At 31.4% G+C, this 17,051-nt stretch overlaps 1 protein-coding gene across 2 annotated transcripts in view; it reads left to right on the top strand.

Moving 5' to 3' along the window:
* Positions 1 to 17,051, top strand: part of DNAJC1 (DnaJ heat shock protein family (Hsp40) member C1) — a 123,790-nt gene that overhangs the window by 45,748 nt on the left and 60,991 nt on the right. For both annotated transcript variants that reach the window (XM_054695137.1, XM_037510694.2), the window contains exons 4-6: positions 6,658 to 6,823; positions 7,657 to 7,754; positions 8,910 to 9,003. In XM_054695137.1, the coding sequence (XP_054551112.1) occupies positions 6,658 to 6,823; positions 7,657 to 7,754; positions 8,910 to 9,003 (358 nt within the window). The remainder of the gene's footprint in view (positions 1 to 6,657; positions 6,824 to 7,656; positions 7,755 to 8,909; positions 9,004 to 17,051) is intronic.

Here is a 17,051-nt window from a genome sequence, read left to right as displayed (position 1 = left end):
GTTCATTTTTGTTTTTGAACTAAGACATTACAGTTTGATGTTTCCATTTAGAGGAAAGAATTCTCATTAAAATTTAATTTAATACTTTGCTTTTTGTTTCTTCCAAGATATACAACATTTGTAAAATGTATGTTTAGAGCATAGTTAATCTCTATTGAAAATATTCACTAGGTTGATTCAGTTCATACAGACTTTATGAGTCATGGCATCAGCAAGTCATGGCTTCATTAGAACAATTTTTAACATGAATATATGTGCCCTGGAAAATACAAATACCACCTGACTTCAAACAAATGCCCAGTTTTGATATATCGGTAATAGCTTCTGTCTATGCTTGGTAATCTTCTTCTTGTTTCTGTTTTTTAACTTTTATAATTAGGCTGAAGTGATGTTCAAGTTATTACCATTTCTTCATTATGTTTCTTCACTGTTAAAATAATAACCCTATTTGTGAGAGAACAGCTTAGACAAGTCTATAAAAGATAGGAGAAGAAAAACATTTGCTTCTTTTTCCTATTTCTTTTACCTCCTCTTCCCTTTCTCTGATTCAGTGAGTCTGTGTTTAGATTTAAACTTTGTAGTAGAGGCAGCTTCCTTGTCCTGTGACCTTTCTGTTAACTTTAGAAGAGTAATAATATAGTAATACCATGGTTTATAGCACCAGAAACTTAAGAGATTGCAGAGAGACCCCCTTCCATTACCCCTTCAGAATGTGTAGAATGCGGATATTATTGTGATGAGTTTTCCAAGTCAGACCTACCGTAAAAAACACATTTTGCATCATGCCTCAGAACAGATAGGCATACAACTGAAACAAAATTTTACAAAACATTTCTTACTGCCTGTGAAGCAGATCGATATTTTCTTTACAAAGCTAGCCTAAACTGTTCTGCTTTATGTTTTTTAACAATGCTGGATATGGTCCTCTAGATTAATTTCATGAGGCACTAGTGGGTCAGTCCCCAGTTTGAGAATGTTGCTCCCTAGTACCTTAAAAAAAGATAACTGAGGTATTTGAGATTTTAGGCTAAAACTAGCCCACAAATCCTTGTCTCTCTATGGGTGCTAATAAAACTTCAAGCCAACCCAAAATACTATGCTGTGTGACATTCTGAATCTTTTCAAATGTATTGTCTGGAATTATTCTGTATCCTACAATGTTAGTTACCACTCTTTGTTCTCATCTTAACTCTTTAATTTGAATACCTCAGTTTGTCAGATTGCAAAGGAAGGACTCAAGATACTCTGGATGTGTTCTTTGCTTTATAACAAGGGCTGGCGTTGGTCCAGATACCATAGCAGACATTCCTCTGGTTTGAGATAATCCATGGTGTTGAAAGAGTCCTAGAAGTGTGTTAAAAGAAGTGTTGGTCATTCTGTGCATATTTTCTAGTTGGTTTCTCTCAGTGGGCCCCTAGTTTGTTTCACACATCAAGAATGTTCCTGTAAAGATAGCTTTATTTAGTCTCCTTATAACTTCAGCATCAGATTTTGTCCTCTTGTTATCTTAAAAGTCAGTAAACTTTTTAACAATTTATTTCAAGTACTGATATTATGTCTTTTCTGAACAAATTGCTTCTTAGATATAAATTATTTCTTCATTAACTAATGTAGCCCCCTCTAACATTTTTAGGATTAGTTCCCTTTGCATTTATTTCAGAGTATTAGTAGGAAAAAAAATGGATCTGACAAGTTACACAAACAGCTCTAGTATTATACCCCTTGAGGCATTAGTAACTCTTTGGTAACTGGTTTTCCTTGAGGCTAGAGTCTTAACTAATCAAGCTGAGAATCACTCCTCTAAAGCTTGTGCCTGAGGCCAGGTGACCTGTGAGTATTTAAACATATAGGAGAAATGCAACACTACAGACAATTACCTAATGTTCATAATTCCTTCAGGGAAATAAACTATCATAGTTTTATCTTGCAAAAGAAGATTGTCTCCTACTGGTATTGTTCTTTTGTACTACAAATCTTTATTAAAATAGTCATTAAATAAGTGCTTTAAAATGTGTGGCCTTCCAGGAATTTGCAGCTTGGAAAATTGTCATACACACATTTTCCTATGTATTTCCCTTCCAAATAACTGTTTTCACTAAAATCAGGTGCATACTTTAATTTTTGGTAGAAAAAAGAATAACAATGAAATAGAAAACTGCATAACATGTTTTTAAGGAAAAATAAAATTTTATTCTACTTTTAAATAGCCTCATTTAGTATGGTTTCCATACCACAAAAGCCATATTCTTAAGAGTACAATTCAGTGGGTTTTTTTGTTTTTGTTTGTTTTTGGTTTTTTTTAGTAAATTTAGAATTGTGTGTAACACCTCAGATCAGTTTTTAGAACATTTTCATCACCTCATAATATTTCCTTAAACCCATTTGCAGGCAATCCCCACTCTGATCTCAGTCTCAACCAATTACTGATTTCCTTTCTGTGTCTATAAATTTGACTTTTCTGGACATTCTTATAAATGCAGTCATGTATATGTAGTTTTCTGCATCTAGTTTCTTTCTATCACAATGTTTTTGAACTACATCTATATGGTCACATATATGTTATTCTTTTTTATTGCTGAATACTATTCCACATACCACTTTGTTTATACATTTACCAACAGATAGAAGTTTAGATTATTTCTACTTGTTGGCTCTGATGAACAATGCTGCCATGAACATTTACATTCAACTATGTGAATAGATGTTTTTAAATTTTCTTGGGTGTATTCCTGTCAGTGCAATTATGAATAAAGCTACAAACCTTTTTTTTTTTTCCTCCCAGTTTTCCTGGTTAGTGTAAAGAAGTCTAGAATAGATACCTTTCCTAAACCCCTTAGGTAACTTGCTTATATAGGGAAATAGCAGCTCAATCATGTTCTGACATAAATTTCTGTACAAGTACCCTGAGTGTTAGCTTAACTACAGTACTACTGAGTAGATACCAGATAGTACTCCAGTATTATTAGCATATTCACTTTTGCTTAAAAGCTACCTCTTATAAATTTTCAAACAGTATTCTTTAATGAACCTAACTGGGCAACTTTAAATTTCTTTCATGTTACTGTATTTGTAAATGTTGAATGACCTTTTTAAGTTTACTAAATAGGGCCTCCCCAGTGGCGCAGCGGGTTGAGCGCAGCGCTGTGGAGCTATCCACAGCCTCTGCAGCATGGGCTCACCTGCTACTCCCCTCAGCAATGTATTTCTGTATATCTGCCTATTCTATTCCCCGCCCCACTGTGTCGTTGGTGAATCCTCTCACCCTCCCATACCTCTGGCCTGTACCCCAGTTCTTGTATGTATGAATGAATGAATGAATGAATGAATCTTTTTAAAAAGTTTACTAAATAAAATGTTTTATTTACAAATCCAATTGAAAGCATAGTTCAGTTTTAATATGTTAAACTTTTATTAATCTATTACTTAGGTATAATAAATTTGATTATAGTTGTATTTGAATAAAAACATAAATATGAGAATAGAAATTTCTCTTAGTAGCTTTCTTAATTGGCAAATAGAAGATACCTATTATATCCAATGAATAAAGTGTCATATACTACAATTTTTGATGAATTATACAGTTAGACTTGCTTCCTGTTTATGATCTTTGTACAATTAATATTTACTCAACTCCTCAAAATGTGATTTACATGAATGTTGTTATAGTTGTTTTAAGCTGAAAACTCCAATTTTCTGTGATGGAAAATTCACAATTTATGCAAATTCTAAGGCTACTTAAATATTCACTTTCATAGTACACATATCTATTTTTATTTAATAATTACAATTTTTACATTTGAAAATATATCAATATTTTAAATTTACATAATTTTTGTGCTAGTAATTTTTTAAAATTAAGATTTTTTTGCTTTCCAGTGCTTACATTAGTCTCAATATGTTTGATGAATTATATGTTATAGATGAGAACTCACTAATGATTATGTGACTATTATTTTATGTTCATCATTTACATTTTAAGAAAATCTAATGAAGTAAATATATTAGGTCATATGTTGGATTTTTAATCAGTGTTTTAATTTCTAAGATAATGCCTTTATAGTTCCATATGATTTTCTGTATTTATGATATTTTCATCATAGAGATTTATTTTTGTGCATTCTTGTATTCATACATGTGTGCACTCAACCTGGTTTTAATAGATTGCTAAGAGCAGTTTATAGCCCAATTACCAAGCATCTTAACAATGTTTACATATTAAGGAAGCATAACAAGTTTTTTAAATTTTATATGTTATCAACACTTGAAGTTTTTTTGAAAGAAATACCTCTTTTTCAATGTTTCAACAAAGTGGTGATTTATCTTTTTCAACATATATTCTAAACAGTGAACAACAATAGACGCTATCTTCCCTTAAAATGGCCAGTCCTAAGAGCCATAATGTTCATTGATAGTAAAATCAATAGGGCATTGATTCTAAGCTTAATCCTTGAAGACTGTTGTTTAGAGTGGCATACAGAGCTTACTAGATATCTGTTTAATGTGTTCAGTGTATGAGATTTTGCTATCTTGAATTTATGCACTAAATACAATTTATATGTGCAGTAGAAAATTGCAGCTATTAACAGATACATTGCATTTCAAAAATGGTTTTAAAATATTTGATATGCGATTCAGCTGTATTTTCTTGAAATACAGTTTAATACTATATAAAATAAATTTAATACTTAGTAATGTTCTTAGGGAATTGTTACCACTTTCTTAGATGTTCATTATTAATAACCATACTTTGTTATTTATAATGAAGTTACTTCATGGAGAGATTAGCTGAAAATGATTGTTATACACCTTTTCTCCCCTCAACAAATCTGAAATAGAATGCAGATTAAGAATAAATTCAGGATTTAACATTCATTGGACTTCATTTGAATGTAATCTTGTGTTACATACCACTTGAAACCTTTTTACCAATCCATTCCTAATTTAAAAACAAGTCAATTTTTACAAAGATAGGTTTAAATATAATTTTTTCATGCCAGGAATTATAGCTTTTGATGAAATCTTACCATTATGTCTGATATTAGTGTTTAAGAGTTGTTATAAGTGGTGAAAAGGGAGAATATTTGACGTCAGATTTTGTCTGATATAACCGTATTTTAATTTGTAACCTCTTGTGGTTTTAGTTTGCATTTTAAGAGTTTAGTATTAAGTAATGTTTTTGCTTTTAATATTAGTTATTCTGATCAGTTATTAATAATCTGTTGATCTAAAAGTCAGCTTTTCTGCATTTGTTAATAAAATATTTTGAATTTGTAGCCAATATTTTTCTACTAAAAAGAAAGAAGTTGCCTTAATAAATTCTCTGCCTTTTTTTTTTTTTTTGCATATCTCCAAGGTATCAATTTAATAACTATCAAAGTAGCTACTGCAGTTGTTGCATTTAAATTGATTTACATGTCAAGACTGGCAGTTTAGCAGCTGCGCTATTATTCCTAGATCGGTCAATTTACTTGAGAAAAACCTACTACTGAGTTCTACTGACCTGCCTGACAATATAGGCCCTATTTTTATTCCTGTAATTAGGCCTGCGACTAACTCAGAATATTTTTAATTAAAATATTTTGGTCAATGTGTTGCACCAAATTAGGCCTTTCAGTGAAGATTTAATTCTGGAAATAGTGTGATTAGAATATTTAATGAGTGGTGTTCAATTAAGATTAACAGGTTGCGTGTTTTGAACATAGTGTTTGTGTGTGACCATTTTAAGTTTTATAATCACAAATGTTACTTCTGATTTTTAACCATATAAATGTTACCTATGTAACTATTTTACAGGTGCATTTAAATTTAGTTGAAATCTTACTCTAAATTTAAAAATAGCTGATTTAAAGGCATTATTAGGAAAGCTCTTATTTGCTGTGTTCTTCCCTCCCAACAAAGCCAAAAATGAGGATATTGCCAATTAAATATTTATAAATAGTATATTGAGAAATCTGATTTAATCATTCGTTGTTTTCATATCTTTTTAATTTGAATATTTTTTCATTATCCAATGAAATGTGAGCAATACAAAGTTCTGAGCTGCTCATTTTTAGATTTTTACATCATTTAAGAAAAGTCTTTGATTAAATAAATGCATGTGTTTTTCAGCCTTGAACACGGGTAGAAATACAAGAACTAACTAGAAAATTTATTCTGTATGAATCCATTAATATATACTTCATGGTAACATATTGAGCTCTTATCTTGATTTTTCTCCCATTGAGATTCTTGCTATTATGGAGTCTGTACTGCAGACTGTTACAGACAGGTAGACTCTGTTACTCCTTTAGTTTAGATGTGATTCCAAGAGTCACATCATTGGAGTGCAAACACAAGGTCTGGTATCCAGGCCCATATTACTACATAGCGTTTTGACAATCCTCTGTGACTGAACCTACATACTGCATTTTGAATGTACAAATCTTTGCAATGCTTTGTAGTGTTGATAATCTACATAATGTTATCTATCTTGGAGAAATTCTTTTCTTTTTAAATATAAATAGAATTTTTTAGAAGTTAATCAATTTTAATAGAAAAGAATTTATTGAAAATACAGTGATTTAATATGACAGCATTTTCTTTGATAAACCAAAAAAAATAAGGTTTTTTGTTTTTATTTTAATCTTCCTTGAAAAACTGTTATATTTGCTACTGTAGGTATGACGATATTCTGATCAATGGACTTCCAGATTGGCGACAGCCTGTATTCTACTATAGACGAGTGAGAAAAATGAGCAATGCTGAGCTGGCATTACTTTTGTTCATTATTCTCACAGTGGGTCATTATGCTGTGGTTTGGTCAATCTACCTGGAAAAACAACTGGTAAGTATTGGTGATAAATCAAGTGATCTAACCTCCTTTATTTTATATAGAATTTTAGATGTATTTCAACTGATAGAGACCTCTATTTTTCTCTTTATACACCTCATTCTAATAGTTTTATACTCAGTATTGTTTGATTTTGTCTAAGAAGGACCTGTGGCATTAGAAAAATCTTTTTTTTTAAATGTGGCATTTAAATTTGTTATAAAACTCTGTGAAGATCCAATTATCTAGCTAAAAATAAAAGGTAGAGCCCCTTTATTAATTATTCTTCCAAATAGAAATGTTTAAAATGAAATGAAAGAGAATGATTTTAGAAATTTTTGTGTCACATGCCCTTATATAAAGGATGTTTACTTTAAAACTTTTTAAAGACTCAAAATGAATATAATTTCAGAAATTATTTGCTTTAAAAAATTGTATTTTTCTTAGTCTAATACAATACTACATAGTTTATTCTGCTATGAATTTTTATTTATATGCTAAAGATAATCTGACATTTATCAGTGTTTAATCATTCTTTTTGAAGTGACATTATTAAAGTTGGATGAGTGAGAAAAAGTAAGTTGAAGCTTTCTATTAGAAAACTTTGATTGCTATGGAGATACACATGACTGACAGTTCTGAACTTCATGTGTGTTTAAGGACTGATGCCATGGCAACAGTTATTGTTAAAGATTGATGATTTTACCTAATCATGTTGCACCCTACATACATTTGCATAAATGTTCTTCTATGATGTTTACCCTTCACAGAAGACTCTTAATAACATTTGAAGAGTACATGTTAATGATAGCTGGTAACCATATTTCTTTATTTCTTTCCACATTAAGGATGAACTGCTTAGTAGAAAAAAGAGAGAAAAGAAAAAAAAGACAGGCAGCAAGAGTGTGGATATATCAAAACTTGGTGCTTCTGAAAAAAATGAAAGGTAGGAGCATATAAAAATGTTTCATAATGTGAAACTATTTAACAAGTCTTTACTATCATTCAGTTTCATATATATATTCATTTCAAATATCCTAACATTTATATCTGTGGTAAGTTTATAAGACTGATAAATATGCCATCATTTATGAGATAAATTCTAAGCAAAATTTCTACCTGTAAAATGTTAATATACAATTAGTTAATTAAACCCCCAAATTCTTGTATTTTGAAATGTTTATACTGAACTTTAGAAGCAAAGTATTACTACGAGAATCTCTCATTTTAGTGTTTAACTGAGGAGCTATTTGTGGAGAGACAGTGATATGTAGTACACTCAAAAAAATATCACCATTTCTTAAGTGAGAAGGAAAAAGAAAAATATCAGATGATTTCACTTATAGGAGGAATATAGGCGAACCAAGTAAGGGATTGGGGAAAAAACGATAAATTAAAAAAACAATTAGCAGGCAACTATAAATCAGAGACTTTCTGCATTGGGGGGAAGGGAGAGGGATCAAAACAGGGGAGGGAAGAGCACAGGGACTATAGTGATGGTGCACGGGTGAACTGGTGGTGGGAGTTGGTTCTGATGACATCAGTGAGTAATACTTCAGTGAACTGCAAATGACATTAATTTTTATGTATTGGTTTGTTTATGCTACAGTCTTCATATCTGCTTGTCAGCACATGAAAACACTCTGATGATGTTTAATCTTTCATAGCTGAAGTAATCATAAGGTTTAAGATTCATTTTGCAGAACTGATGAAAAGTCCAGTTTAGAAGGAGGGCTTTTGTTTCATCTTTATAACTTGGCTAGGATCCAAATATCTATCTGTATATATGTGCATATAGATAGATGTATAGTTATCTCTCTCTATATATATATAATGTATATGTGACATATATATCATATACAGTGTGTATATTATATATAGAGAGATGTCTATATATAACATGTAATATATATTATATTTGCTATGTTACTCTGTTTTATGTGAGTTTAAATAACTGTCATAAATATTTCATTGAAAATTTTCTCTTTTTGATTGAAATTGCCATGCAAAAAAGAATTCATGATCTTTATGAAAATCTTGTTTCCCAGTTTTCACTCTATGTTTTGCTTCTTTTTTTTCATTTTTTTTTTTTCACCTATAGAGTGCTGATGAAACCACAATGGCATGATTTGCTTCCATGCAAGCTGGGAATTTGGTTTTGCCTTACACTAAAAGCATTGCCTCATCTACTCCAGGTAAAATGTACCTCTTTCATATAATATTAGATCCTCCATTTTAATTATTCATGAAATAATGTATGCCTGTGTCTGCTCTCTGAATGCTGATATACAGTGGGTACTTCATAAAACTGATCAAATTGAATAATGTTTTTATAAATGAAAACATAATTTAGAATAATTCTAAAATTATTTAGCTATTTGTCCCATAACTATCTTATATATTGCTTTTAGAATACCTTTGAATTCCTTAACAGAGGAAAAATGGAAAAAATGCTCTCTAGGACAAATATAAAAGCAAAAAAAATTAAATCTGCTGTTATTATTTAAAGCATATCTAATAAAAAAGAACAGGACTCAAAGAGGTTGTCACCCATTATTTCAGTAGTGTTTAAGTACATAATGGGAAAAAAAAAACCCTTACAAAAGCATCTGTACAGTTATGCAAAAATGTATATTACTTTCCATTTTATTTACAACTTTAAAGGTATGAGGATATTTTGTCTTATACTGATCAAAGTTTCTCTTGCAAGTTAGTTTTGACTAAACAATAAAATATGGATACATACTGTATTTATGTGGCAGTTTCTAATTTTTTTACTTAGCATATCAAGCAAAGCATATTTTAGTATATTGCTTTGCTACTTTAATTATTGCATCTGGTTTGAGAGTTTTCCCAAACACAGAAACAGTGTTTCAAAGTACATTTAATAGTTTTAGTGTAAAATTTTGAGGTTCTTTGAGATTGTCACTTTGAGGAGGAAATGTTTCATTTCAGAAAATAAATGTTTAGAAAAACTAAAGAGCCAATTAATTTCTAACCATTTTTTTTCATTTATCAGAGCCACTTTTCCTAATCATTTGAGGAACAAAGTTCTACATTTTATTCTTTTTCCTCTCATAATGAAAACTTTATATTTGAAGGTAAAATAAACTAAAAAATCACTAGTGTGTTTCTTTCTAGCCTCTAAGAAGTTATTTGCCAGTTCTATCCAAACAGTTCATCTTAATAGTCACTGCTTACATAATCATATATTTTAAAGTTAATACAGAAAAATGGAAGAATTTTAGTAATTATAGAAACTTATAAGTTGTTTGGCACATTATATTGTTTATTTAAAGAAAAGCCCACAATTTTTATATGCTATTTATTATTAAGATTTAGTAAGATTTTGTAACATATAGAAGATGTGACTGAAATATATTTTAGGACGTAGTCTCTAATATTGTTTCAGGAGTGATTATTTCTTGCCAGCTTTAGAACCTGTAGAATAGACAAATTAGCGTGTAGATGAATTAAAAAGTGTAGACATGAGGCATTATAAATAGAATGTCACAGAAAATATCAATCTGAAAAATTTGTAATTTTAATCTGAGTCATTTGAAATGAAGTTTACTTGGTAGAACTAATATATTTCTTGGTTAGCATACAGGTAGTTTACAAGAATATAATGAATATGTTAAGAATGCTTAGGTATACAAGTTGTTATTTTAAATTATCTGCTTGCAGTATGATTACATGTTGTTTTACATCATATACATTTTTAGGAAATATGAAAGTAGGGAATTCTATAAGGACTTTTTAGTCCTTTTGGAAACTGCTTTTTTAAACCACTGAATTTTTAAGTTTTTACTTGATGTACCTCTTCTGTCATTTCTGAGATATTAGACATTAAATTTTCAAAGCCCTTGTATATCTAGTTTTCAAATTTTGTTCCAATTACTTCTTCTTGATAAATGCATTCCAGGAAGAATAAAACACTTCCTTTTTTTTGAAAGCAAATATCAATATTTCAATCTATTTTGTGGACATGAAATTAGTTTTTCTCATGTTCACTAACAAAACAGTGAAATATAGTAGAGTGATATAAATCCCAAGTGTGAAAGTATTTTAGGTTAGTAGACATATAGCTTGTGAAATGCATCAGCAAAGCAATACTGAGTACTTGCTCTTAGGATTAGTTTGTTGTCTGATTTTTTTTCCCCCCCAGTCTGCAGTGATCTTTGTTTCTTTCACCATAAAATTGTATAATATGAATACATATGCCTTATCTATAATATTGAAGTTTTTATGTGACAATTCTATAAGATCTTAAATATTTTATTGAAAGTAGAAGAAATCCTACCTAAAGCAGCTGGATTGGCAATTGGTAAAAGTGGTCAAAAAAGAACCCTACCAGAGCCCTAAATATAAAAAGTGGTATATATCACCTTAAATGTTTTAAACTTGTTCTTTACATTTATTCACAACTTTGTGGTATAGAGCTATTCTTTTATTTTTAAATAGAAATCCTCTTCTTGGGCCTTGCTGGTGGCCTAGGGGTTAAGTCTCAGTGCTATCATTGCTATGGCCTGAGATCCATCCCCCACCAGGGAGCTAACCCATGTGGTCAGAGAGCTGACCTACATTGTACAGCAGACCTCTTCTGTCTCCTCACTGCTCCCCTCAGTAGTGTATTTCAGTAGATCTGCCTGATCTTCTCCCCGCTCTGTCTCTGGTAAATCTGCTCACCCCCGGCACCTCTGGCCTACACTATATTCCTTCTATGCAAAAATAGATAAATTAAAAAAAAATCCTCTTCTTGCATAAGCCATCCCTATAATCTTGGTGCCTTTAAGAACAAATTTCCATATGATTTCTTTAAAGAAGTGTTAAACTAGATACTTGAGCAATGTAATTGCATAATCCTTAGAGATTTTTATGATTTCCCCCAGTCATTCGTAATTAACTTACTTACATCAGTTAACAACATTTTAAGCAACTCGTGTATTGAGCTTTCCCAAGCATCCATTTGGTTTTCATAAAAAACAGCTTCATCTTCTACTCACATTTCATGTTTTTCATATAATATTTAATTGAATCATGTAATTGTGGTAACAGGTATTACTGACACAAACAGGTTTTGAGAACTAACACAACCAACTTATATAAACATCCAGTTGAGCAGATATTAGATAGGGGAGTTTTACTTATATGCGTTAGTCTCTTGAACTTCAATAAAAGTTTATTAAAACTGAGCTGCAAATATCTGTGTCATATATAGCTAACAGATAAGAACAGTTCCAAACTAAAAGTGAGAAATTCATCGACTTCCAGCAAATGCCCTCCACATTAGCAAAATCTGTACCCAAATCTTGTCCTTGGCATATCAACAACTCTTCATCTCCAACTTCTTCTATTCTTCCTCTAAGACCCATTCCTTTATTATACATATGTTTGTCCAATAGGATTTGCAAAAGTAGCATTTCTGGTTCAGCTTATGCCCCTAAATTTACTATTGATTACTTGACATTTAAGATCTCTAAGCAAACTTCTTATTGCTTGCTTCATTAACCTAAATTCTCTTTTATCTTCCTCCCAAAAAATTACAAATGAGAATAGTTATATCAATATTTGGTATATAATACTTGATTTGGTGTTATGTTTAGAAAAATAGTTTTACCCAGTTCATTAAATGCATTATACGTATCAGAACAAGGTACTCTAAGGGACATAAATATACCTCCTAGGATCTTACAGTTAGGTTGAAGTGTAACACAGGAATTAAAATAATTGTGCTATGGCATATAAACTTCACATGTGATATAAAGGACTTTATAGATGTTCAGAGAAGTAAAATTGTCTCTATTTAGGATAATCAAGGAAAATTTCAGAGAATTCACTTGAATTGAGTCTTGAAAGATGAATAGATACTTGATGGGCAAGTGCCCACTTCGTAGTAGGTAGTGTACAAAAATAATTTCATAGATACAGTAATTCCCATACAATCATACTGTGTTAAGACTGAGAAAGACCTGAGGAGAACTTCATACAATTGCTTTAAAAAAAAAAAAAAAAAAAGATATCACATAGCATATTACTGTAACCTAAGAATAGCACAGCTCTCTAGACTCTGAGTATGACCATTTGATTTAAGTAATCTATAAAAGAAGTAGACATAGAAAGTTAATTTATAAGACAGCATCATATTTCCTTCTCAGATATCTGTCAAGATAGGTTTAAATTGTTCAGAGAGTTAAAAGTAATATAATGAGCAGTAAATGCATACACTGGTTCTGTAATCAGGCAAGGTACAGGTAAAGTGTATCTGTGCAGCTTTCTTTCCTTTTTGAGAAGGTCCTTATTATCTCTAACCTGAATTTTATTCGTTTCCTTTGCTTTGAGAAAGATATTGGGAAAATTGTGAGAATTGGTACATTAGAAAAATGAGGTCAATAACTGAAAACCACTATACTTGATAAATGTGAAATTTTTGATAATGTTAAATTAATAGCAGACATTTCCCAGATTAAAAAGTATCCTAGGAAAAGATACTTAGATATATGTACATAACATAGCAATATGCCTCATGTCATTCATGTACCACACATGCAGAAAAATGAAAAGTCAAATGAGAAAGCAAAGTAAAACAATATGGAGAGTATAAATTGATGAATAGATAGGTTAGTAGGGGTGTAGAGAGATGAAAGTAAAATAATGACTATAGGCAAAGAAGCTGGGAAAACTTGAGAAAATGTGTTTAGGTAGCTAAGAATGCAACTGGAATGATTATTAGAAAACATGGAATATGAATTTGAACGTACCAAGGAACTTGGACAACACCTACAGGGGGCTTGTATTATTTGAGATAGAATTTATTTTCAATATTAAAAGGATAGTTCTAGGGATACATCTTTTACCATTCTGTTTTTGTGCTCATGGTAGTTTGAAGGGAATATACATTGTTGAAATCTAAACCAGTCTCTTGTATTGGCTGTATTCAATCTGTAGCCCCAAGAAATTTTTCTAACCTCCAAAATGGACTTCTTGGATATTTTTAATTGATCATATATATTAGCCATGAAAGAAACAAACAATCGATGAAATATAGTCAATGCTATGTGCATATATTTTACTCAATTCTTACAACTTTTTTTTTTCCTTGCCTTGTCTGTAGGGGAGTCTCATGTGTTTGGGTCCATAATAATTTAGAATCATTAAGACTGAATCTTAATATTCAGAATTTATTTGCTTGATAGTTTGTTCTTCTGGGAATTCACCATTCAAGTTTCTCTCTACCCTGTATTTTACATTTCTCAGTAACATAATTCACAAATTATAAGACATGCTTAAGTGTGCAGTGCTAAAGTTATATGTTTTTCACATTGTTAATTCCCAGTCTAATCTTATATTATTACCAAGCTGATCTTATATGAATACAGTTAAGTTTTTGTAGGAAATTTTCAGCATGTATATCCCTACCTCCCTCAAGATTTATTGGTTGCCTAGAGCAGTAACTGAGAAAATAGAGAAATTTTCTCGGTATTACTATGGCTTTTACCTTAAAAAATAAAAAGTTGCCTAAGAGAGTAAAGGGAACATTATGCTTTGTAGAACTATCTATAAATGGCAGGCTCCTTCCTCTCAAGAAGCTTCTCCTAAAGAAGCTTCTAAAGGTGTGGTTGTTGACAGGCCTGGAGGTCATCTTCCATCACAGCCAGTGCCCTTCCTTCCTAGCCCCTTTGCTTCTGCTTGCTGAGACTCTGTCAGAATCCAAATAAACAAAACATTCACAGCTAGTTAGTAAGGGAAAATGCTTCTCAAAGGCTAGGAAGAATTTATAGCAAGCTGAATTGCCTACCCTTCTATTTAGAGTTAAAAATTTTCTAAGGGACATAGAAGCTTACTCTCAGTGCTCTGATAACTTAAAAAAAAAAAAAAACTTTATACACAAACATACCTTATGTAAGGAATACAGAAACAAGTTTTTTAAAGGATGGGAAAAATCATCTGAATTTTTATAAGGCTAAAACTCTAATGCTTTAGAAGGACAAAGGGATATAGGAAAATTGAAAGAACACCCCCCAGCATAAGGTAAAGATTCCATTCCTTCTGTCCTCTGAAAGGAGGGCAAACGATGCAATTACTTGGAGGTCCAAAGACAGAATATAGAGTTTCATAGGTCAATGTGTGATGTAGAGAAGATTTTAAAACAACAATGTGTTAGGTAATAAGTAAGGGTGCTACAGATCTATAATCTCATCAATACCATATTTTATGGATGAAAAGAGTTAAAGACTCAGATTGATAAGACAGTTTGCCCAAACAACTCAACTGAGTTTAATGGTAGAAATTAAAGCAGATGTAGATAAATATTAAATATAAGAAACATAAAAGCTAAGAAAGATTTTTCCAGTAGCTGGATAACTGGCTTTATAAAAATGAGTAAATAAGTTGTCGAGTCTTAAATTCCCTGTCACAGTATTCAAGCAATTACAACTATTTTAAGTGTTGAGGAGGATTCTTGTATTGAATTGGAGCTGAGTAGATGACTTTTGTGGTCTCTTTTATCTCCTACCCCAAATGGAAATAGTAGATTTTAGGACTTGTATCTCCTTGATTACTGATTATTTAGGCAAAGAAAGGCATAGGTTCTGATTTCCTGCTTTATTTTTATTTTATTACTTCTTGTGAATTCAGTACCATTATAAATCTGTACAAAAAATTTGACTTCTTCAAGATGTGCAATTTGAAAGTTTTCCTGAATTTTTGTGGTTATTTTATTGTATGTTATATGCAATTCTATATTATAAATAATGAGAAAACAAATTGATAACAGAGCAGTTGATTTTGCTGATTTTAGAAATGTACTTATGGTATTTTTCCTGTGTTCAAGGTTATTTGTGAGTTTCAAACAAAATAGGAGATCTGTGCTATCAAGCAATCAAAAATAAAGAAGCCTCCTCCATCTTTTTTTGCAGCTACCTCTCCTCAGAGCTCCTCCATGCTCCTTGTTCCCACTAGGAGAGGTGGTTCTGTTTCTTTTCTTTGAGCACTGTAGATCAACTCCCTTCTTTTCTGTTTTTCTTGCATTGTTTAATGTTTTGAAGCTCGAATGGAGAAGTACAAGTAAACCAGAACACGACAAACAATGCCAGCTCAAGGTGTTGTTTTATCACCTAAAAGAGCCGTGTGAATAGTGATAGAAAAAAGACTTATGATATGAATATCCTCCATCTCACAGCTCACTGACTTTGGAAATATTACATCTTCAAGGCTTAGCTAAATTACCATCATCTTTATATAACTTTTTCTGATTGGACAAACTGAAAACTTCCTTCTGTATATTTTCTCTACTAACTATAGCTCTCACTATTTGTATTACAATCAAGAGAGACTGATTTTTTTTTTTATGATAGACTGTGACAAGGTGCAGATCATCCTGAAATTCCAGTGGCTTAAAATTTTCTTTCAGTTTATGACAATTATCTATCACTGGTTGGTAGAAAAATAAGCATTCTGCTCTAACTAGCAATTCAGGGACTCAGAATAATTATGTGTCCACCATCTTCTAGTTGTCCCTTGTGGAACATGTGACTTCCTTGCTTACTATGGCAAGAGTAAAGAGCTGGAGGGTTGCAGTTTTTGATGCTTTGGTTTGGAATGACACATGATATTTCCATCCGCAGCCCATCCAGAACTAGTCCCATGACCCCACCTAATCTCAAGAGGACAAGGAAATGTGGGGAAACAGATAGAATGTTGGGTGAGCACCACTCTCTCTCTCTTCTAATAATTCATTCAACAAATATTTATTGAGTGCTTACTGTGTGCCAGATATTCTTCTAGCCTCTGGAAATACAAAAGAAAATCCCTGTTTTCATGTAGTTTATATTCCATCTTTTGGTTAATGTTCATTGTTGTTTTTATATATGCTTTAAGGGCAATGCTTATCATATAATCTCCATATAGCCTAACAAAAGTACAACACATACAATAACAATTCAATAAATAAGTATAACTAAATATAACTGTTTGATGTCTCCTTGTGCAAGAACTCATATACAAAGAATACCCATAATATATATAAAAACTTTAGTCAGTTCTATAATATCAAGTTCCTGCTTGATGTCTATGCAGACGTGCTTTGAATCTTTCAAGAAATTTTGTTGTGTTTTAAAGTAGTTTCTAGAGTAAAAACATTTGCTTATGTTCTGTCCATAGGATTATAAACTCTTCATGGACAGACACTCATCCTGTTTGGAATACCGTAAATTCCATAGTTTTAATACAGCTTTATGGAGTT

Source organism: Talpa occidentalis, unplaced genomic scaffold (genome assembly GCF_014898055.3).
Source record: "Talpa occidentalis isolate TD23 unplaced genomic scaffold, MPIMG_talOcc4v2.1 talOcc4.14, whole genome shotgun sequence".
Taxonomy (NCBI): Eukaryota; Metazoa; Chordata; class Mammalia; order Eulipotyphla; family Talpidae; genus Talpa; species Talpa occidentalis.
Note: the sequence above shows the minus strand (reverse complement) of the source record. Positions and strands in the feature narration are given on the sequence as shown.